Source organism: Aphelocoma coerulescens, chromosome 3 (genome assembly GCF_041296385.1).
Source record: "Aphelocoma coerulescens isolate FSJ_1873_10779 chromosome 3, UR_Acoe_1.0, whole genome shotgun sequence".
NCBI classification, from domain to species: Eukaryota; Metazoa; Chordata; class Aves; order Passeriformes; family Corvidae; genus Aphelocoma; species Aphelocoma coerulescens.
Genome location: NC_091016.1, coordinates 25,450,038 through 25,474,793, shown reverse-complemented (window position 1 = coordinate 25,474,793; position 24,756 = coordinate 25,450,038). Strand labels below are relative to the sequence as shown.

General features: G+C 40.6%; 1 protein-coding gene across 20 annotated transcripts in view; it reads right to left on the bottom strand.

Moving 5' to 3' along the window:
* The window catches only part of ESRRG (estrogen related receptor gamma), a 397,608-nt gene that overhangs the window by 159,559 nt on the left and 213,293 nt on the right, over positions 1–24,756 (bottom strand). Inside the window, exon 1 of one of the 20 annotated variants that reach the window (XM_069009525.1) lies at positions 952–1,031. The exons of the other annotated variants lie outside the window; for them this stretch is intronic. Coding sequence (XP_068865626.1) covers positions 952–1,007 — 56 coding nt within the window. The 5' untranslated portion in view covers positions 1,008–1,031. Of the gene's footprint in view, positions 1–951; positions 1,032–24,756 lie in introns of those variants that run through there. 20 annotated transcript variants of the gene reach the window in all.

Sequence of the window (24,756 nt, the reverse complement as noted above, 5' to 3'; positions counted from 1 at the left end):
TTATTTCCCTAATATGCGATCACGGCATTCACTTTTCATGCCTGGCTTAATTACCACCAGCCATGCACTGTGCAGGCAGCAAGGACAGCTAGTGGGCATCTACCTATAGTACACTGTCACCTTCCGTGCAGCCTCTCCGCGGCCGCGGCTGGGGCGATGCTGGCTGCCAGCCGGGGCTTCTCCTCGGCGCTCCTGTCACTCCCGGCCTAACACCAGGGCACAGCGACGTAAGTGGCTCGACATGAAGAAAAATGAACCGGTGACAGCTCCCGAGATATACTAATATTTAATCCCGGCTGCGGGCTGAAATCAAGTCCAGGAGCCGCTCCTCAGCCCCAGACCGCCCGGTTCTGTTTGGGCGCCACGCTTTCCGCCGGAGTCACTCCGCCAGGTAGCTGAGAAGTGCCAGCCAAGAACTGCGGCTCCTTAAAAAGTGTGTTCGGCTGCCTTTTGTAGGGGGAAGCGGGCGCGGGGAGGGACACGCCGTGCGGCGCGGACCCCGCCAAGTGCCCCACGCCGCCCCCCCGGCCGCTGACGCCGCGGGTCCGGAGCGGCGCCCCCCGGCAGGGCGCTCGCACCGCACCGGCGGCCGCCACCGCACCGGGCACCGCGCCGGCGGCCGCTCCCGGCCGGCGCCCCAGCGCGGCGCGGGCTCCCTCCCGCCCACCGCCGCCTCTCCGCCGGCGCTGCCAGGGGAGCCGGCGCACCTGTCAGACGGCGACCGCCGGGGCGGCCGCGGGGCCGGGCGCTCGCCCGCCGCCAGCACCGCTCCCGCCGGGCGCCTCCCGCTCGGCCCCCCCCCCTACGGCGCGCAGCGGCCGCGCAGCGCCCCGGGCCGGCTCCCGCCCGCGGCCGCGGCGCAGCGTTACCTGCAGGGGCGTCTTAGGCGCCTGTCATGTTTTGGGGCAGGCGGCGTGCGGCGGTGGGGTGGGGGCGGGGAGCGGTACCTACTCTTCCTCGTAGTGCAGGGAGAGCGGCTCCGGCAGGCAAAGTTCTACCGAATCCATGTGCGCCCGGCGACCATCCTCCGTGCGCCCCCGCGGTGAAAGCAAAGTTTCCGTGGCCGAGCGCCGCGCACTTGGCACGGGCGCGCTCCGGGCGCGGCGGCGGCGGCGGCGGCGGCGGCGGGCGGGGACCAAAAGCTCGCCCGCGCGCCTAATCAAGGACTTAAAGCCCCGCGCGGAGCTCATGAATATGCAGCAGGGCTGTACATATGCATCCCCCCGGCCCGGGGGGACGGCCGATTGGTGGGGCCGCGGCCAATCAGGCGCCAGGGGCGCCGGGGCGGCCCGGCGCGCGGGGCGCGCGGCAGGTAGAGGGTGGGGACGGGGGAGCGGCCTGAGGCGGCGGCGGCGGCCGGGGCAGAGCCTGCGGACGTGCCCGCTCCGCCGGACCGAGCGGCGGGGGCTGCCCGCTCCGCTTCCCTCCTTCCTTCCCTCCCGCCCGCCTTCCCTTCCCGCCCGGCCCCAACTTCGGCAGGTACCTTGGCAGGCTCCCGGTTAAGGATTGCGCGCAAAGGTAGAGGATGAAGTTTGCGCCGCCGCCGCCGCTGCCGGTCGTGGCGTTTCGCTGTGGCGGCAGCCGGGCTCGGCTCCCGGCGCGCTCTCCTGAACGCCGCTTCCCTAACCTTTGGAACTGCTCGGCGCCGGGGAAAAACAAATAATTATAACGCCAAGCGCAGCCTGCCGAAGCCTCTGGGTAACTCAACTTTTCATTGTCGTGCGAGTTACTTTTGGGGGGAAAAGGGAGGGGGAGCGGGCTGGAATTTGACTATGTATATATGACAGCATACATAAAAACATATGAAAATTATACAACTATCTAATATAGAGGTATGTAATTTCCTATTTAAAAATTAAAGGTTCCTTTTCTACTTAGTTAAAAACAAAAAAAAAAAAGAAAGAAAAAATACATTCCTAACAAAACAACCACTCAATTCCAGCCCTTAACATAGTGGGTGCTGCTTGGAGCCAATACAGGTATGCGTGTTCCTATACAGGTTATAGCGCCATCGTAACATGGGGGGGGCGGGGGTGTATATATATAAGGCATGTGTCCCTGTGCGAATATTTGGATGTTTAGATGTGTATATTTAGATAAGATCCAGAACTGATCAATTTTCTCTGTTAGTGTGCAGGGATTAGAGTGTACCAACTCAGCCTGCCTCATTTTAATGAGATAAGGGCTGCACTGGAATAGCTCTGCATTAGTAAATCTGAGAGGGTGCCTAGACCTCTACAGTGTTTGGGGGTTTGGGTTTTTTGTAAAGTAAGTTTTGCTGAACTAAAAGGGCAATAAACACATAGCCCTATAGGCATGCCTGCATAAACATCACCAAGCCGGGTTCCAGCAAAACACTGCTTACAGCCAGCTCAGAGTTGTTCTCTGGTATATGAAAAATTCCTGATTAAACTTGTTCCAACACTATGACCATATTCAAATTTAGCGACATTAGGGACATGGTTTGCACTGAAACACATGCATATATCCCATTTTTAAAAGGATCGGTAATGAATATGGGATGAATTTTTTTTTTCTCAAAAGCTACCACCTTTACTTAATATTACAACTAAAGCACCATACATATTTTCCAGGTTCAAAGCGTTTCTGTCCCTACCAGTGAAAACAGATGCAGGCTGTTTCTCTCCAGAAAAAAAAACAAACAGACACTGGAAAGACAGTAATTTCTTAGAATGCAGCTCAACTCTTATAAGATCTTTTGTGACTGGAGCCCTAATATGATGCAATTGGCAGTCTTTTAGATCAAAACAAATCAGTGCGAACCCTAGAGTGCAGTAATACCATTCACAAATGGGAACAGAAATGCCCTCTCCAGATCTGTTTCACAGCATTTTACAAAAAAAAAAAAAAAAATACAGAAACAGGACCAAATTCCAACATATATAGGTTCAATGGATATGTTTGTGTATGTTTACAGCAAAGAGATTCCAGCGTTCTGTATTTAACCTTAGGTGGAGACTGGGCCTGCTTCCTACAAAACTGGTATAAATACTTGCAATTTTAGGAATCAGAACTCACACAGCAAAACTACATCTCAGACCACTGTATATAAAAGCAGGTAGTAAAAGCTTAATTACCAGTAGCATTATGCTGTCTATATTGTTAAATGTGAACTCTGTAATTAAGATGTAAATTTGCTTGTGAGCAGTGAATTAAAAAGCTCTGAAATATAAAGTAAAATTTAAATACTCTGTAGAAACATCAGGGACAAAAAAAAATAGCAGTTTTTACCAGATTTTAAAACAAGAGGCATTAAATCATGTTACTGTGTTAGAACATCCTCTTTAAGTAACAATTTGATAAATGTAGATTTTGGAATGAAATCGAACTTGAATATGATGTCTTTATGTATAGTTATCTGTATGACTGTATACTCAAAATACAAGTCTTATAAACTGATTTACATGTGCACATGGGCAAAACATACAAATACATTGTTTGTACTGAGTATCTCTGTGTGTAGATTTATAAGGATATAGGAGTATGTCTGTTTATAAATTTATACCCAAAATGTCTATTTTTCAATATTTTTTTTTTCCAAAATGCTTTCAATACATGTGTATGTCTTTTTCTTCTATAAAAATCACCCATAAATGAATCCCTGTAAATGTGTGATTTGATATGGTCACTTTTCTGTATTACATTCCTTGGAATACACCTTCCTTAAAATCTGACAGCTAATCCACTTTGAAACTTACCAAAGCACATTCCTACTTTTGTTCATTATCTCCTAAGATTTTATATTCAGGGGCTGAAACACGATGGTCTCTCCTTCTGTCATGGTCTGTCTTCCTGTAAGCCCTCGTTTTCACATTCCCATAGTTTCCACTACCTTGTGAGCTTGTTGTCCCCCACCCTCCTCTACACCCCCAAATAATGCATTTTTCCTCTCCCCCTGTGAGCCATCGCTAGTTTTCTATCAAGCATCTTTCATCCAAGCAAGCAGCTCTCTGCCCTGCCAGTGCTGCCTCTTGGAGAACCAGAAATACTGTGCTGTACTTTGCATGTTGATAAACAAAGCAGTTGGCTTCTTCCCCCAGGGACTGAAAGTGTCACCTCCACCAGACTGGGGCCTGGAATTCCAGCTACATTCTTGAACTTGGGTTTCACAGTTACAGATCAGTTTGGGGAAAGTGGAGGAAAAAAAAAAAACAACAAGATAAGAAAGAGATTACAGCAGCAAATAATCTGGGGCTAACTGTAGCTCCATTTTAAGCTCTTTTGTAGAAATAAATAAAAGCAGTAGTAGGGGAGGAAAAAAAGTAAACCGGGCATCAGTTTACTGAATTTTGTCAAGGAATACACAATAACAACGTGCATGCAAACACACATCTGCAATAACTTATCAAAATGTACAGTGCAAAATCTTACCACAAGGAGTCTATATGAAACAGTGGTAATGGAATCAAGAGAGGGGAAGGGAAAAATCGTCAGGAGTGCCTGTACCAGTCAAGGGGCATTGCTGAGCAGCATCTCCATTTCCATGTCTCTCTGTGCATCTAATTTTTCCTGTGTGCCAAACAGTACATCTTCAAGCATCTTCACATCTAAATACTACAGACATTTCAAGGCATGAGAAGGGCCAGATTCTTAAAGCACAACCACTCAAGGCAACCGAAGTAAGGTTCAGTGGCACTTCACAGAAGCCTCACAGTGCATTGTGTCAAATGTGCATTTACCAAAAGGAGCAACAAGCTCAAGCCAGCAGGGAAGCAGCAAGAATATGAAAGTCTGGTAGCTGCTGAGGATTTATTTGGGAACAAGCATACTGTTAACTTTAGACAGAAATTCGCAATACACTATGGAACCTTATTCAAAGTCCAGCTGGAAAATACCATATTGTTAAGAGTTTGAAATAAATACTGAAGTGTCATCAAATATGTGATCTTCTCTTTATTCACAATCACTCACTAAAGAAGCACAACTCAGGTGTGATCTCACTCTATGCTACAGTGATATTTACATTAGAACAGTATTGCCACTGTCTACTTCTCTTTTGTGCTTCTCACTGGAAGGCACTCGGTGCACCCCTGGATATGCTGCTAATGAGTTAAAAACACTAATGCCTCAAAAGTTCCAAATTCTGCTCACCTGTTTGAACATAGTTGGACAAACGCTGTCAAGTTAATACTTAAAAGCCATCTGCTACTTCAGTCTGTATTTACCATTAATCACTCTTTGTTTTGATCTTAGGGAAAAAAGCTCACACAACACAATCTCTGATGCTCCTTAGAACTTTTCCACAGTGTGTTCACAAATACACGGAGCAAGGCTTTTAGCTTTTGCTGCTACACTCAGTTCCAGCATATAAAAAATATCTCTGTGAAATAACAGCAATTGCCTTACCATGTTACTGAACTACATTCAATTTATCTGGTCTCAAATAAATACTCCATATTTTCTCCTTGTTTTATTTTCAAGGGCATGGGTATGGGTATTTAAATGACTGCTTTCACTGGTACAGAATAGAATCTGTTCACACTGCTATAAATGAATATTATTCTCTTGACAAAACACCTTTTCCAAAGCCTCTGACTAAATGAAAGAAAGGAAAAAAAGGAAAAAAAAAAAGAAAAGAAAAAACCCCAAAAAAACCAAAACAAAACAAAAAACCAGAAAAAGGGAACCACACGCACATTGCCTGTCACCCACCAAAAAAGGTCTCCTCCCTAAAGATAATTCAGGCACACACTTCAATATGGATATCTCACTATCACCCCAAGCTCTTTTTTTAGTGTAAGTTTCTTCAGAGAAACTGAAGTGCATTACTGTCTCAGACAGCCAAGGATAAGATGACTGAGGGAATTCAGTTGCTCTGTTTAATTAATACAGGATTATTTCACTTTCATTTTGTGAAGCTAATAATATGACTGGTGGAATGTCAGTAAAAATTAAATCATAAACTAGTGCAGTACCAAAGGGAAAACTTACTTTAGTTATGGAGTATTCCCAGCAGAAATCTTGAAAATCTTATACATATTTACACTGATAAAATACCACATGTACTTCATGGGATACTGCAAGCTTTTTAAAATCCTTGTGGCATGTATTTACAGAGTAAGAGTTAACATTTTGAGATTATACATTTATAAATGAGTTGCAGTTGTATTGTTTCTTGAATGTTAAGCACCACATACTAAACGCAGGAACACGTTCAAGGTCAATGCCCTATTTTAGACCTTTTCAGCAGCTGTGATATTATGATAATCACACTTAAAATATTCCTATAGAAAGAGTAAATTAGCCCTTTTCACTAGAAGGATTATTATTATAAACAACAAATCTGAAAGAGAACAAATTCAGATTTCTCTCTTTGTTTGTTGTTTTTTGTTTTAGTTTGGTTTTTGTTTTTTTTTTTTTCCCCAGCAATGCAATAAATTGCTGTCTTTTACTGTGATGGCTTTTCTACCCAGGAATTAAAAAAAAAAAAAAACAAAAAAAAACAAAAAACCAAAACAACAAAAAACCCCAATACTTTATTTTGCACTTACATTACCTTTTGGTGGATTTCTTTTTGGAGGCCTCACCTATGTAAAAAATACCTTCCTTAAAATGCATTTATGCTTTCTGTTAGAATCAAAACATTCCAGTTGACATCCCATTCTATCATCTATACTGCAGTGAAATGTAATATCCCACTAAACCAGAAGGGAAAGAAGAAAACTTAGCATCAGCAGCTATTCCTAAGCAAGATTAGGGGTTTAGCTCCATCTAATTGAGGGATGAGACGTGTCCCTCAATGGGTCTCTTCCCACTCCCCCACCTGCCCTTCTACCTGACTGCAAGCTCAAAGCGCTAAAAATAGAAGAAGATGGAGCGTAAATATTTCCCCAGTGAAAACACCAATAATCTTTACTGTGAGCTGACACGAATTGCTTGTTACACTGCCCTAGGATATCATGGCTCGAAGCAAGAGCGCAGACACGCACAGAGCCACCAACCACCCTCAAAGCTTTTGTGCCATCTATTTGTGCATGTCCATGTTGCAGAGGCTCCTACGACATCTGACGTGGAGCCGGGACACCTGCTGTACAGAACGCATCCTCCAGCCTGCCTTCCCCCACCCCCGACCGTCCCAGCCCATCTTCCATCACTCTTCTGCCTTTTTCTCCCCCTGCTCCCCCTCCACTCCCTTCACTCTGGCATTTTTATTATTAATGTTATTGCTATTATTACTGTCCAAGCATAAGCTGATCCACAGGGGAGCCTGTGTAATTTAACCCCTCAAGCACTAAATTCCTTCACATGTGCCAAAGACACAGGTTTGTTGTTGCCTCCAGCAATATCCCAGGAAGACGAGTGATGGCGGTGTCATATCATCACACAGCGACTTAATCTATTGCGACACCCAGGGAACGGGTAACTGAAGAGATTTACAGAACATGCTCTCTGCCTGAATACAAAATGTTATCCCCTTTACCAACAAACTCAAGTCACAAGAAACAAAGTGGAAACAAATTTTGCCCTCTTATGGCTCATTGTTTCCATGACTGCTTTATCCAATCCTACCCCCGTGTTACCTGTCCCACTGTACATCTTCTAGCTATACAACACTTTTTTTTCAACATTTTTGTTCTCCATCCTTTGTTCTTCTCGTGTTCTCTGATTAACAAACAGCTAGATCATGTTGAACTGCCAAGTAACATAGCCTTGGAAATCTTTTATCCATACACTAGATGACTGGAACCATCACTTACATCAGGGTTATCTCTACATACTGCCTTTATGTTGTCTGACATCTAATACATGCTTTTAAAGACAATAGATTAAAGGGGTTGCACTTTTTAAAGATGCAAGGAACACTAAATTAAACACAGTTTAGCTACAATAAATACCAGCCTCAGCAATGCATCTATTTTAACTACTGAAAGTCACAAACCCCCAATCTGTTTATCAAGTAGGGACTTTCTACATGGTTTTCCTGTTACCCATAACTATTAAGGAACAATTCAATATAATAAAGCAGCCTGTAACCGTTCTCTCTAAGATCGAGGTGAGATTCTCTAACATTTCACTGACCTAAGAAGCAAGAATTTGGCACAGAATTAATACTGGAGACAAATGAGACTAGTGAAACATCCTCAGCTCAGGATAACCTGATTGTGCTGGTGAAAAGAGCTTTCACCATGGGAAATTAACAGCTCTGAAACCACTGGTAACAAAGGCTGAGTTCAGATGCTCAAGAGTAAACAAATCCTTCCTCCCCATAAAGTAATAGCTACTCTTATTTCTAGACACCAAGAACTAAAATAGGTAGAGGCTTCCATGAAGGCCACTGGACTCTGTCCCTGTAGTAACAGAATTCTGATTGTTTCAGTATACATGCCTTTTTAAATTCCTGTATCAGCTGACTGACTGAGCACTCGAAAATGTAAACTTTGTTTAGGGGCATAATTAGACTGCAGGTTACATGATTTCTTGGACACACACTTGTGTGCCTAGGAAGACATTAAGAACTCCTTGTACTTCTCCCAACCATTAAGACAAAGAGACTTAAAAGAAAGGTTATCATGGATATACAGCTCCCAGATGGTAACTGTGTGGTTCCAGGAGTTTGAAAGAAAAGCGGAATTCACCACTGACTGCTCTTTTCCCAGCTCCTTCAGCTCCAGCCCCCTGAAAGTCTAGGATCTGATGTGTCAGGCTGCACTGAGATGCTGTTCAGCATTGCTATATTCCTTTCCACTTAGTGGGGGCCGGAGATTTAGAACGCCCACCAAGAAGATGCCAGTGCACACCAACACAAGTGCAGCAATCCTGCTCTCACCAGTAGACTTGCACACTAACATTTAAGGGAACATTAACATCATTAATACAATACATAGGAGTCACACTTTAACAAAAATACCTGTGTTAACTTACATTATTACAATTAAAATATTTTTTCTGGATCTATTAGTAAGTATGATCAAATGACAGCATATAATCATAATGACATCCTTCTGCAGCTGAAGCCTTCTATTATAAACTCTGTTTCTGTCCTGTAGCAGCTTCACTTCTATTGACCAGACAGTTAGCTCTGCTCAATTATTCAATCTCAAATCAATAGATATAGCTCCACATATAATGGTTAAGGTGTAAACGTTATGCATATGCTCTTTCAGCTTAATTCATTTACTTGCAAATTTGAATTTATATCTTAATTCATTTTTTAAGAAACATTCAAATTTAAGTTTTCATATTAGGCTGGTTTTGCCTCCCACCAGCTCTGCCCCCATTTCAGGTGTTACATTTCCAGAAATCGAGTTAAACTTGCCTACGACATAAATTTCTGTCTTTCACAGATAAAAAAGGAAAAGTAAGAATTATAATTATTTGATTCTGATTATGCTGAATAAAGCAATAAAATAGCAGTATGACTTTTAAGCAGATCCAGTCAATATTTCATTGCTAAAGCAGTCACTCAAGGTGTGAAATGATCCAGAAAGTACAGCCTTTAGACTTACTGCACTTCTGACACTTGTATCACAAACAATTTGGTTCAATTACTGCAGATATATCTCTGTGTGTGCCTATACCTACACAAACCACATGTAAATGTATTATATTATAGGCTCTTGGTTACCTACATGTCTTCACACACAAAAAGTAGGCAGCAAGAAAGTAAGCTGAACCAACACACGCATACAGAAGAGAATGTCTCTTTCATTCTAGTTAGAAGCCACTTTATTAATTTTGTCCCTCCAAGCTTACAGAGCTTCCAGGTGACGGCCAGATTTTACATTCTTTCCTCAATCAAATGCATGTTGACTTGAGTAGCACACACCCCCCACTCAATACCTCAGCAGTGCAGAACAGAATCCTGATAACCTACAATGCTTTAACATTGTATATCAGATTCCTGATTACCTAATTCCTCAAAGTACGTCCATTTTTGTGCATCTAGGAAACAGATCTAATACTAGGGCCATAATGCAGTATCTTTACTGACCAGGTAACCCAGAATAATATGGTTACAACTTATCTGAGCCTGAGTTCAAACAATACTACCCAAAATGAAATACAGATTTCCTGGGGAACACCCTTGCTGTTACCTGCTTTGAACCCTTCCAGGACTGTGTCCAAAGGAGCTGCAGTTTATAAGCAGGAGGATAATGCCAGGGAGCTGTTATAGCAAGAAAATCTAAAGCAATTTCTGCATGCAACCATTACAATGTGACTGTTAAGAGACAGATAAGAATTTCTCTAATATTGTCAAGGAAACAATAGGCTTAAAAAAAATGGAAAGGCTCTCAGAAATAAAATATCAAAAGGAAAAGTTGCAACTCAGTCTTCCTACTGACCCGTTTAGTCCAACTTCAGATTATCTGCTCCCAAGGCATTAACATAAACTTCTCCAGTGTTATTAAAGGCCATATCTGCATTCTTTAGCACTGCTTGCATTTAGTACACATATTTTCAGAATTCTAACAGTCTTTTATTCAATCATGAATTTGGCAGAAAAACAAGAATAGGATCTCTTTTAATGTTACTTTTCTAAATAAATTCGCTAAACCTGATTGAGTTAGATCCTTGAATCATGCTTTGGAAGATGCAACTTGGAGTTTTTGAATAAAGTGAAGCACTTAAGCAAATCAGACTTTTATTCTTCATCCACTGAGAAGCCTGAGATATAAGATGAAAGAGCTGGGCTGCCTTTCTCTCTCCTTATCCTGCAAGGTCCCTTCATTTTCCCTGTTTTCCCAGTAGATTTACTTGTAAATCTGGTGACAGCCACATTTGAAGTCCTGAGGTCTGACTCCTGACCTCAGTTATGTTAGCCCTTCCCTGCAGAAGAACTACCCCTTGGATCACTGACTTGCTATTATTCTATGGTTAATAGACCTGAGCTGTGCAATATTTTTTTATCTGGCTACAGTCCTATCTCTAAATTCTCTATTTTGAATGAATACCGATTTTGTGACATGAAGTCTGCTATATAATGAAATGCAAACAATGAAAAGGCTAAATCAGTTTACAAAAAATCTATTTGTCAAACAGTGTGGAGATGCTCCCAATTTAGTCTGGGCAGTGCATGCAGCTCTTGATAAGGGAGTTAAAACCCAGCCGTTCCACTGCATAAAAATAAAAGCATCAGCAAGGGAGAGGCATTTTCTTTAGGACAATCTTCCCTAGAACCTGTAGGTAATTATTAAAAAAAAAAGAAAAAAAAAAATTTTAAACCCTCCACACCCCTTGGATTCTGCAGGAATTTTCCAACAGCCAGGAACGCTGTTAGAGGAGGTAACAGCAAACGCCTCCCCAGCGTAGTCCCCTTATGTCACATTTGCATTTCTATTCAGCTACATTGCCTGACAATGAAGCAAATGGGTCTGCCTTATCTGTACAATTCCGGACAACAGAGATTTCTAAGCCATACAAAGGAACGAGCTTAACATTCAGCACTCAACACCTCCTGGTGTCCCCCCCCCCCAGCCCCCCCGGCCCTGGGGGGATGGCGGTCACACAAACACCTGGCCACGCCACAGCCTGACACCCTCGCATGGCATCCGAAAAGGAGCCTGTTAAGAGAATAACAATAAAATACAAGAAAATGCGACCGAGACTTTTAAGGAGCTCGCCAGCCTCAAGGAAGAAAATAGTGCCAACCCTCCAGATTTTCAGGCTTTGTTTGGAGCGTAAAGGAGTGTCCCCGGAATGTAAAAGTAGATAATATCTAGTCAACAATTTGGGTCTCCCGCCGTCCCTTTTAGGCTGGCATTTAATACAGCAGATGAAACCTACAGATCCTTTTATCAGGAAAATTTCATATCACCCTAGTTTTCATTAGAAAACCTTTAGCAGCTAGGCTAGCTAACTCATGCCATTTCATTGCACTACGAGGAAATTTCCGGCTAATTCCTTCAAAATTAATATCGTCTGATTTAAAAGTTAGAAATGACATGAAGAAACCTGCAAAAGCTGAAACCTCCAGATCAAACTTGTGTTATGACAGGACTTAAGCCAGCTATAATACAGGCTAGGGCTTTAAACAGAAAGGAAAAAAATTACAGTGACACGGTTCTGTAGACACTTTGGCTTTAGTGTGGATTTACATTATATATATATATTTTATATATATATATGTATATACACACACATACACATTATATCTGTCTCCTTGTCCCTCTCGCTCTTGCTCTCAAATACTCAGGGTGACAAAATAGGCCTCAATCTCGAGTGTGAGAAACTTCATTGTGAAGAGGGTTATCCAGATGTTTATTTGTATACGGAGAAGTAATCTGGGGTAGCAAGCATGGAGAGCGAAGTGGGAGAGTGTACCTCTTTTTGTCCCAAATAGTATATCCTAAAGCACAATATACCTTTTACATAGCATAAGAAATTTTAAACTGCTAGCTTATACTTTAATTGTCCTGAACTTCCAGGTAAGTTTATTCTTTGCTGTTGAACAAATGCTGAATTTCTCCCTAGAGGTGGTTGCAATGAGTAGTGATTCTCTGTCTTTTCCTCACTCACACAGTTTTGAAGATTTACAGACGTGAATATCATCACGTTAACATAAAATGATATTACTATTGCCAAAAACAAGGCAGTTAAGCACAGAGGCAGTGAGGAACGCAGAGCACTTACTCAGATTCAAAGGAAACCCAGAGCTCCTTAAAGCAGCCCATTGCTTTAAATTTTACTAATATTGATGCAACAAAAGCTTCTGTGGTTGTTGCCTTTGCATGAGTTGGAGCAAGAGGCTGGAGTGCATTCTGCTCTTCAAGTGCTCATAAGGGAACAGCCAACTTTTATTATCCTTAGCACCAAGAATGGCTTTATTGCCAAGAAGGCATGAAACTAACATTGTCCTGGAATCACACCTCCTAAAGCACTGCAGATCCCTCAAACTCTGTCAAGGTGACAGATCACTTTTACCTTTAACTGTGCAGGCATACGAGCAAACTTGCATACAAGGCATCTGCATATGGTGCAGTGCAGAGCAAAAGTTAGTCCTTACACTTGCTGTGATCAAAATAAAGCATAGGACTGAATTAAATAATTGCTACTAATATGTCAGTATTTTAAAACACTTTTCTAGACTGTAGTGCCAGAGACACTATGAGGTTTCACATACTTCTGCATTGTTGGAACTACTTGTTTTTGTTGACTTATTAAAACAACAATTAGTACAGATAGGAGAGAAATGTGGTAGCTGGGGAGAGAGATGTGGTAGCTGAGTAAAGAAACCAAGGAAAACATTTTTCCACAGATTGGTCCAAGGTTTATTTTAATCTCAAATCAGATAATGTAAAAGGTTTGCTGTAACTATCCAAACGAAAATAACCCCTTACTTCTACCCCTTCATTAACATGCAAGGACAGAAGTTGTAGCATATACCTTGCTGAATGTATACATAGTTTATGTATGAAGATACCTGTCATGATGGTTTCTACAAGCCTGTCCCTTCTGGAGTAGGCTAAGCAACACAGCTGACCCAGAAGGATTAGATGAGAAATTCAACTAATTAATGAGCCCTGCAGGCAAAACATCATTTCTTCTGCTCTTTGGGGCTTTTACAAGGTCAGCTGGTTTGTTGGGTTTTTTTCCCAGCATCAGGTCAGACTCACTCATCTGTCAATTTACACAAGATTTGTAAGACAATAGTGGCCACTATCAAGCCAAACAACGTGGTATATTTTGTCCAATCCCTGCAGTAAGGGAAGAACTGTTCTGGCCAATTCAGCTTTATTAAAAGATGCTTCTCTAATGTTACTTTTCCAGGGGCAACAGTTTAGAATTACAAACACAATACTTCCCATTTACAAAAATATTCTGGATCACAAGTTCAAATATTTTGGAACACAACTCAGCTCCCCCCTCCTGCTCTTGTCTCTCTGATGATCGCTTTTCTGAGCATCACATGGCACAGTTTTCTTCCATCTGCCAAGGAAGTTTCCCAAAAAGTATACCAAGTTCAAGAAATGAGGAATCTGAATAGGAGACACATTCAGATAGAATTCAGAAAAATTATCAGCTCACCTCATCTGTTTCTCTAGCAGTATGTGCACTGTTACCATCCAATGGCCTCTTTGGTAATAAACTTGTCCCACCTCCCATCTGCTCTTCTTGCTGGCCTCCTGCCACTTCAGCCTCAGTCCTTTCCTGTCTTCAAGATGTCATTCAACTTCACTTGCTCCCCTACCCATTTGTTTCTCTTTCCAAGTGAGATCAAGCATACATCTTTCTATGTCTCTCACTCCAGCCTTTAACTTCTGCTCCATCTTTTTAGTAAGTGTCTATATTTCTGCTCCATTTATCATAGTTGGCAGTATGCACTATGCAGGTGTCAAGGAAACCAAGAGAGAGTTCGCTATTCATGATGCTGCCTTTTCAGCCTTCTTGTGGCTTGCCTTTGAATGTCAGCTCCTTAACACTGAGCTGTATGTTGAGAAGAATATGTATCAGTTAAAGACAAATTACTTGAAGCCATTACTTGAAGCACGTAAAGAAACAAGGCTGCTTTAGACTTTTTCAGCCTGATCTCTTTAAGATTTTTATTTGCTTATTACTTGAGTTTTCATGACATCTCTACAGGATTTTTCCTTATTGGCTAAAAATAAATGCACAAGACATTGCACGGTGCTGGACATAACATGCAGTCAGACCTCTGTAAATGTGGATATCCAATGCTTGACTTCAGTACGTGCTTTCTTTTCACGTCAATACAGACTTGTGTTTCACTAAATGTAATCCAGCTCACAAAAAGAGACATCTTGGGCTCAGCAGAAAAGAAGTCAGAAGTAAATCAGAAATACCTAGCTGGCTTTCTGCAAAGACTGAGAGAAAAACTCCACCCATCTCTGCTGCCTTGAGCAGGGAGGAGGCACAGCCTCTCCCCTGAGGCTGAGCCTAAGAGGATGGGTTCACCTGCTCCCAACCAAGAACCACTGCCTTTAAGGACAACACTCAATTCCACAAACATACAAACATCATAAGACTCTAACTTAGCAAGGAGAGAGTTAACTTGCTAAGAATTCACAAATTACATGTATGACAACAATTTTCAGGTCAGACAGTTCTTTGGACAAGTGCAGGTTAGAGATATGACGAAACAAGGGGAAGAATTGACCAATGAGGTAACTCATATGCAATGTAGCTTGAATTATTTTGCATAAAGTGCAGTACAAAAGTTTCCATACAAGATTTTTTTAACTCAAGATACACACTCCAGCATGACTACCATCCCATTCAAATTCAATTTCTTCTACAGTGGAAGTGCACACATCCAACATGAACACAATTCACTACTTTCTATTCTGTGTGACAAGGAACAGAGGACAGACACTCCTCATAATAATTTTTTTCTGAACACTTCTGTCCAGGCCACCTTCCTGGTTTTACCAATCATTAGTGTGACAGCAACAATAAAAGCAGAATTTTTCTTACAGTAAACCAGACAATGTGCAGTTTCTGGCCCAGCTAAGCATCTTCTAATGCAAAGCTTATAATTTCTGTCCTTACTGATACTACACATTCTTTAAAACAAGCCTGCAAAATGGTTCTGTGACTGGTAGAGCCACATCTGACAACTTTTCACATCTTCTTTCACGAAATTTCTGTGAAAGTGACAAGAATTTTTGAGGTTAATACAGATATAAAACAAAAACTAAGGGGCTAACAGAAAAATTTAGTTTAATGCCTTGCAAAATTTCTCAGGGGGCTAAAGTTTCATATTTCTCCAATATTGCAAACAATAAATTTCAAATTGAAATTCAAATCTGAACATTTGCCAGGTCATTTGCTGGATTTTCCCTCCTTTGCTAGAAGGCAGTAAAACATATTCTAGTCCACTGATCAACTATGTCCCTTATTATTCAGAGACCACTAATCAATGTCCTTACTTAAGGAAAATGGTAGAATAAACAATTGCTTTAAGTATTGTAACCTATTTCCTGTCGCTGTTACACCACCTGAAAAAAAATCCACACCTCCAGAAGAAGGTCAGCAGGAGTGGGTCAAGGTTATGGCTGAAAAAGCACTGAAAGTGCAGGAACAGCTCCACACTGGGAAGGGGTAACACAACTCTGTGGGCAACACGTGGCATATTACAAGCAATGGCAGATTACAGTGATATAATGAAGGGATGCCTCTTGTACCCTGAAAGACAAGGACAGCATAAGACAAGAACCCATCCAATTATCTCCACTCTTATTTTATTCCTCATCCTTCAGTCAACTATCTCAAGCATGGGAAGCACCCTCTTAAATCAATCCTACGTTCATTGCATTTATCCCTTTACAGGTATGCTCATTTTATTCTGGTCCACTCGGAGTCTGGCACGACTGAGAAGAACAAATTAACGTGAGCATAAAACTCTAGCAGGCTCTGTCTGTAAGGAGTGACCACGTATTTTTCTTGTCACATTCCCTCCCCTCCACCCAAGTGCCACAAGCCATCCTCTGTGCCAACAAAGCTATTTAGTACCCTGTGCCATCATGTGCAGTGGGGCAAATCCACACCCTATTGACCACCACTTCATAGCTGTTTGCCTTGTCTCTCTGGTTCGACAAGTCTGTGCTGATGGCACCTGTTAAAGCTGCTTCAACTAAGCTGTTCTGCATTTGTCTGGCTGGATTTGGACTTCCCGGATCCCTGACTGAATACAAAGTGATTTGAAAAAACGGTGTTTGGCAACAAGCACAGTGGGGAGTACACTGCGTGTTGGTATACAAGAGCACAATGTGTTCTTCATAGCATCACTGAGGGAGCATGCTGCTCGAATCTCTCTGCTGTCGAGATCAAAATGGTCTCCTTTGTTGTCAGCTGTTTAATAGCAGCTGTTTAATGTAATTCCAAATGATCTGCTTGAATGAAGTTGTCATTCTTGCAGTTCACTTTAATGTAGTAAAAAAAAAAAAAAAAAAAAAAACCAAAACAAACCAACCACAGCTTGGCCACGTTATTTTTCTATTGTTCTTATGAAAAGTTACACTCTCTCATATTTCTGCTAGCCTATAAAAATAATAAAAGTCCAATTTCTTGAAATAAAACACAATTTTGAAGGGAAAAATAGGCAATATTTATTTCAAAACATTTTCTTTTCAGACACTCAGAATGGCTTGATTAAAAATATCTTTGCTACTGAAAAAATACACACAGAAAGAAGTGAACTTGTCAGCAAATATGTGAGCAAAAAGAATATCTATTTCTATAGGTATTTCAAGATATTTTCCCCTAGTGGGGTTTATAATTTATTTTATTGCATTTCATAAAGCAGAGAAAGTTGTAGCAGAATGTTGAGGGAGTGAAAAAAACATATGCACTCTACTTGAAGAAGCAGTTTAGCTTCCAAAAGTATGCCTTTATACCGTGCGTGGGTTTTGTTAAAATCTGTTTGATACCAAGAACGATAATAAGGATCATAATCTGTAAAAATATTTGCAGTTCTCTGATGAACAATAGAGGGCACTAATGTTTCTAATCTGGCAAACGCATCACGCGCCCAGACAGACAAAATAGCTGTGGTACTTGGAGCACACAAACCACATCATCTATGCTAAATACGTAGATAGTAGAGAGAGGATTTCTGTCTCTCAGAAAAGTTCTTTCTGTCCTTTAAACTTCCTCTTCCTTTGTTTTTTTTTTGCCTGCAGAAAGTAGGATGTGATAATAAGGCACTAATACTTGCAGCCTTTCAAAGCGTTATTTTCTTTTGTTCATTGAGCAAAGCAGACGCAACTTTTCCTCGTATAAATCCTTCTCCTGTGTACTTTCTCACCACATTCTTCTCTGTTTACCTATGGCCGTGTACAGTAGTTGAAGGTAAAGCAATTCCACTGATAAATGCGGAAGCTGAAGGATGCTTAACGTGTGTTACCTGTGTTCCCAGCAATCCAATGCAGAAATATTGGCTAGTGACATCAGTAACTGGGAGTTCCTGGGGCACCACCTGAAAGCTCTAAGTTAGAAGGGCTTATCAGGGAATCTTACACCACTGAAGTATTTTAAGCAGTTTCACTTAGCTCTGGAAAGATGCAGCTGCTGAAAGTGGTACTTTCAATAAAAGATGCAGAGCAAGTTTATTAGAATGGTTCTGCACCTTAAACTACCCTTTCTCTACAAGCACTGGAAATACCCATTCAGAAAACAATTCAGCCTCTTCCCCCAGAATAAATATCAAGAAGAGAAAAACTTGGTTAAAAATACTAGTAGCTGAACCCTGTATACCTTTTTTTAAATGCTTACCAGTCTCTCTCATTGCTATTCAAAGAACCAGATTTATTTCTCAGCCTTGGAGATTGAAACTTTGGCAAGAGAGACTTAAATACCAGACACCAACTAACAGATTGTTGCTAACATTGTGAAAAATTGGTAAATGCACTGTGATTAGCTCAGAGTAACTTATATGGAGACACATAAGAAATACTAATAGTCTGATGCACTAGTTTCAGTATTTATGAAACTACTGAAAAATGAAACAAGTTCACACTGTGGACAGAAAAATCGTCATGAATTACATGGCTTAATTTCTGACTCCTCAATTTTAGAAGAGGTGAATCGGCTTTTCAAAGCTACCAAGATCTCTAGCAGATCTTCAGATATTAGCATTTTGTCCAAGTCAAATGAGACAGCTTTAAGACCATGTTAATTACTAGGCTCAAATCTGAAAGCTGGACTCAAGTTACTTCCACCACAAAGGCAAGACATGCACCATTAGGGAAAATAACTCAAATTTCTGTCTCAAGTCAGCCTGAAATATAATGAGTTGCCACCTTCCAATCTGGAACATTTAAAGACTCTTTGGCCACAGATCTGAATAGTCAATGCAAGTACTAGATGTTCTTTATTTGACTATACTGTAAAGGTCAAAAGCCTACATGCTATTCAAGCAACCCTCATTGGAGTTTTCTGACGTCAAAAGATTATTCCCTAACTTCAAAGGGGTTTATGTTGTTTGGTTTATTTGTTTTTCTTTGTTTTTTCTTTTAAAATATGACCTTAACACAAGCATTCTGCCTTTTGTATCTTTATTTTTTGTGCCTCTGAAGAGACTGGCCTTTGCATATGTCTCCATTTATTTCAGGCAGTCATAAGAGACATTGCAAACTAACAGGTAAAATACAAGCCTTACTATGAGGGATTATCATTCCAATTCAGCATATTATATTAAGTGCTATCACAGTGATGACACTCAATTGTGTCTTACTGACTGTCTTGAGAGACAAGTAACAGCCAGACACAAAGAGTATCTGTGACGCTGCCCAACACAAAAGAGAGCATATTCTGGCACTGGAGACAGACAAATTCTTGCTTATTTCTATGCTAAAATGTAAACAAGAGACAGAGCCATGGACCCTAAGACATTTTGTTTACCATGAAACTGCAGTAGGCCAAAAGGCATAGAAATACACAGACAGATAATACATTATACTGAGTACCTAAAAAAGAGAAATGTTTAAAAGTAGGATTAAGACAGGAACCTTTGATGGACTCTATTTTAAGGAACCATTTTGAGCAACTCATTGCCATTTTATCAGAGAGGTTCTATACAAATGTTTAACTCAGGAAAAAAAAATGCATACAGATTCCGTTTATTATCACTTGTCTATTTTCTTTGCCCAGCCTTCAGCAGCTCAGCAACAAGCACTACTCCTACTATCACCCTGGATGTCACACTTGGCTGTCTCACAGTCAGTGCTCAGTCTTTACCTAGGTCAGAAACTATGCTGCCTTTAGCATTCCTCTTTCCCCTAAGTCATAAATAGTCTTAAAAGGAAAGTTTATCACAAAACTGCTATATCCCAAAACCACAGATTCCAAATATTTTGAAGGACACATGGTATAACTTGTCTCTTCTACTTTACCCCACCCCTACATTTTCCCCAAGGTGCTGTCCACCATGTCAAAACTGATTGTCCTGTCTGTCTTCTCAGTAACAGTATCAACATTATTTTCCTGTCATTCTCCATGTCAGAAAATAGCATATGCACCTCAATACAGGTATGAGAATTTACTGGTTCTTAGTCCATGGTTTTTATTTGATGGATGCTTATAACTACACTGGGCCAAATGTTATTGCTTGTTACATCACCAGCTTCAGACTTGAAAGGATTTGCTTCAATAGAGTTAGAATGCACTCATACCAGCACAAAACTAATCTAGAGACAAATGAAATAAGAAAATACCTTTATCAAGCAACAATTCCAGAAAGATAATTTTTACTATTTTCCTTTTATTATTAACCTGCCATGAACACTAACCAACATGGCTTAAAGATGCATTAGGAAATATCTAAACTACAGTTATATGCACAACTCTTTAGACACTAGCAACTTCCAGAAAACATCCAAGGTCCTATAAAACATTAATATGTCACCCACATAATGATTTTTACAGAACCTTTAAGTCATCTTTATAGAATTAATTCAGATACTTAATCTAGTACAAAGCCAGAACAAAGAATTACCTATAAATACTATTGTAGAAAATACTACAGATGCCATTTCTTGCATTTTCTTAACATCCATCCTTCAAGTTTTTCTATAACTAATTATTTGATCTCTGTCCTGGTTCTTTAATAAAAGGTAAATTTATTTGCTATATATTAACAGCCAATCTGAATTTGCAAAAACCTAAATCGAAGACAACGGAAACAGAAGTAAACTTGACAAGACTTCTCTAGCCTTAAAACCAGGTGAACACTGAACCTCACTTACTCCTTAACAGCATGAATGAATAACCACTGGTTCAGAGATTACTTCTCACCAAGGGTTTTCCCTCCAAAAGAGCAAAGAGCATAGGTGTTGGCATGGCAAAGGCATGCTGTGAGTGACACCAGCACCAGTGCTGGCTGCATTCTGTACCAGAGAGACTCGGGGCACTGAATCGGTGCCTGCCACTTTTATGAGTCCCTAAAGCAATAGGTAGTTTTCAAAACAAGGGGCAAGTTAATCAGCAAATTGCTGAGCATATCCTTGGAGCCAAAAGTATTCTCCTACTTACCTTCCCAGTCCTTCTAGTCAATAATGCAGAATTATTATTTTAAGAATAATTACATACTCCTGATGCCTAAACATAAACACAGAAAAGTCGCTCTAGCCTCCAAAAATTACGAATATCCTTCCTTTTAAGCAGGAACATATTTCCTAGTGGGAAGACATGACTTTGAAGTGGTTTGTCCTTTTTCCTTTCCATGAGCAATATACACAAGTTCAATTATTCATAAGAAGGACCAGTCATGTAAATAAGGACTGGAAGACTGAGCACCATGTTGCCAAAACACATGTGAAACACAAAAGGCAGTTTTAGCCCATCCCTTGCTAGGAGAATGTGATCTCAGGAACCCTGTCTGGAGAAGGCAGGGCTCATAAACCAACATTTACACCATGTGGGGAGACCACTTACAGCAGGTTAGAACATACATAGTGTGAAGTTTTACAACAGGAGATTTACAACAGTCAGAGTCAATAACTCAAAAACAAAACCAGAGAGAACCTCTCTGTCAGAAGATAGCCTGAAAAACAAAGCACGAATCTCAAAAAATCTCATCTATATGAAACTGATGTCTTGATTCCTCCAGAAGGCTGAGGTTTGCTGGGCAACTACATTCAGGGGATTCACTAATTCTTGCAATATGTCTTCATAAGGAGCATCTCCTGCTCTTTAAAACAGCGATTCTGCCTGCTTCAATCAGAAAGAGAGAATGATTTGGTATTTTTGTTGGCTGGTTATTTATAAGAGATCTAGTCTAGATTAGTCCTGCTTGAGTGGCATCATAAATGGCTCCATTCCCCAGCAGTAGTCTACTTCAGATGGGAACCTGACAACCTCTACTTAGCATGTCTTTCATAGTACACAATGAAGTGTAAAAACTGCTGTGAAAAAGCCTGTGTTTCAAAACAAACCATCTCGGTAATAAGCATTTAAAACCACTTTTTATTAATATATTTCTTTGTGTACAAAACAAAAGCTTAATGCTACAACAAGCATTGGACAATGTTTTTGTTTGTTTTACTGTGGGGTTTTTTTTCCCTCTAAATGAAGTACTGCAGCAGCTTTTAGAAGGTCCAAAATAAATTATTTGAAATAAGGCGTTAAAGTGAGGCTTATGAAAGAGTTGCTTTTTCCCTCATCACAGCTTAATAACGTGGGGTTTTCAACCAAAAAGCTTAATCAAAATCCAAAGTGGAAATCCTAAATTAGTAAATATTGAATTTAACCACTTTTATATCTCAGGTATTAGCAAATACCTTTGGTCTACAGAGATACAGCCCCTTCTAATCCTTATCTGAATTTGCAATTAAGACTTCAGAGCTACAGATATCTGTACACAGCTCTGTACACAGCTCTGCTCTCTTATTTTTAAATGATTGGACCCAAATCAAATCAGTCTTCAAATACATTGGAAAATAAATGTCTGATGTCTAATTGAACTAATAGATAACACTCTTTTTAATAGTGTTAATGCTTAGTGCGGGCTTCACACTGACAGAAGCAAGGGGAGGGAGAGAATTAGAAAAAGTCTGCATAGAAAACCTTGTCATTATATTATTACCATGCAGCTCCTTGGTATAAACATAGAGTGAAGCTAATATTTACAAATTATTTGTTTTGTCGTCGTCAATCCCCTCCTCTCCAAAAATAAAAAAAAAAAAAGAAAATTTCTAAATGTGTTAGGAGTTAGATTCTTCTTCTCTTTCACTAATTGTCACCTCCAATAGGACATTGTAAGAGCCTGAAAATGAAGCACTTAAGAGTTTTCTTTTCCAATCTCTTGTGGGCTTCTCTCAGTTTATCGCAAATGAACAATCGTGTTGGAAGGGGCACCGTCTGTTTAATGTCATTAGTGATTGTTTCATAAAACAAACAGCCGCTCCACCATTCTGCTGCAGTTAATCTTAAATCTAAACGTGGCGGCACTTGGGGAGAGTCTCAAACATGGTTTGTTCTAACCAATGCAGGGCTCTTAATCTATTGCAAGTCAAGGCGCTTATCTCTCTGCTCAGCTCAGAGCAGTGATTTCTTTGTCCAAATATCAAACCAAACCCAGTTAATATCATGCTTCCAGCCTTTTCCCAAAGATTTTTCCTCCTTAAATTGTGGCCAAAGCCTAAGGCATATTTATTTATTGCTTATACCATTTCATGCTTATTTTTCAATATTAGCAAAGTCAAACTATTTCCAAGTTAGTGCACAAGGGTATTTCAATGAGCTTAATCAGCCAGGTGAACTGATAACTTGGAGATTTACCTAATTGTGCTGGAAAATCATTCATTCTGGATTAAGCCTATAATGGCACATGTGTTTATAACAATTGAGGGTTTTTATACAAAGGCTCAAGTCAAAGGACTATTAATCACCTTAAACTTTCATTAGTGTTTGTAGAAGCAAAGGTTGCCATCACTTCATGTGTTCAAATTTATAGCAGCAGCAGCCAATAGAACCCAATGACACTTTAAAAATTAGACACCAATAGCCAATCCTAGTGCTGAAGAAAATTTCACAATAGCTTCTGCAAAGGCCTCTTACATTCCTCCATAAAAGAAACAAAAAGAAATTTATCCCATATGCTTTCTAGTGCTACCACACCCTTATCTGATACGCAAGGGTGAGCATATTTTAGAAGCTTGCATATTTTGAAAAATTACAATGTGTGTTTACAAGGGTATTTGTGAAAAAATAGAGGTAATATCTCTAATGCACTTGTACAAAATAGATTTTAACTCTCTTCTCATTTCTCTTAAATCTGTCGAGTCTGGCATGAATTACGAAGTCCAGAATTTGAAACAAATGCATACATGTGTTCTTGCAAAGTAAGAAGAAAAAAGTTTCTTTTGACCAACTGGTAATCCAAGTGAGTGGGGGTGAGTAAGAGGACAGACATCTCCAATGGCAAGTGCTCGCATCATGGGGGCAATGGAAAAAAAGTTTTTGCTGCTCAAGGTAAGCCCGAAGCAATTTTTTGGCCTTACTGTTACCAATGTACCAAAATAATGTTACTCTAGGCCTCATAGAGAAAAGCCTCAACAGTAAAAGAATCCTGAGCATTTGTTCATCAAGAAAGAATTGAAAACAAGCAGAATTGGTGCTTGCCACTAAAAATTCTTAGGGGTAAGCAAAAGCCATGTCAGGCAAGCACTGGTGGGCAGGTATACTAAAAACATCTTCTGTAATGCCACACTACTAATGCTTATGTAGTTTCTGTACATATTCCCTGGTTATATTTAGCACACTGAGCTACAGATACTTGTCAACACGGTGAAAGTATGCTAATTTTTTTCTCTCTCTTTTAGAAAACACAAAAGAAACCAAAACCAGCAATACATGTGAGCCCTCACTCTCCTGTGGTCTGTCCCTCAGGACTTGTATTAAGGTCCCTTAATAAACACAAATAATTGTCTTTTTCTTTTCTCATTAAACAAAAAACATAAAAAGGTGGGGGAAAGAGAGAGAAGGAAAATCAATTCAACTCAGGTTTTTCCACATCTTCATATCACTTCCCATCTCAACTGGCTCGAGTAGAATTTCAATTAACTGGTAGGAGTCCAAGAGAAGCCCGGCTGCCTCTGTTGCTCCCGGTCATGCCCCATAATTGTAGAGGGACCTGCATTTTTCAGCCAATGACACGGCTTACAAAAATAGATACACTGAGTTATTTGATAAAGGAACCAAAGCCTGTCACTCCTGTTCAAGTGCCAAACAACATGAGAGCGAGTGAGATTGTGTTCAGATCCCAAACTGGCCAGGCTTATTATCCCACAGAGCCATCTCGTGTTGGCGGGGGGAGAGGGTTGGGAGAGGCCGCAAAGA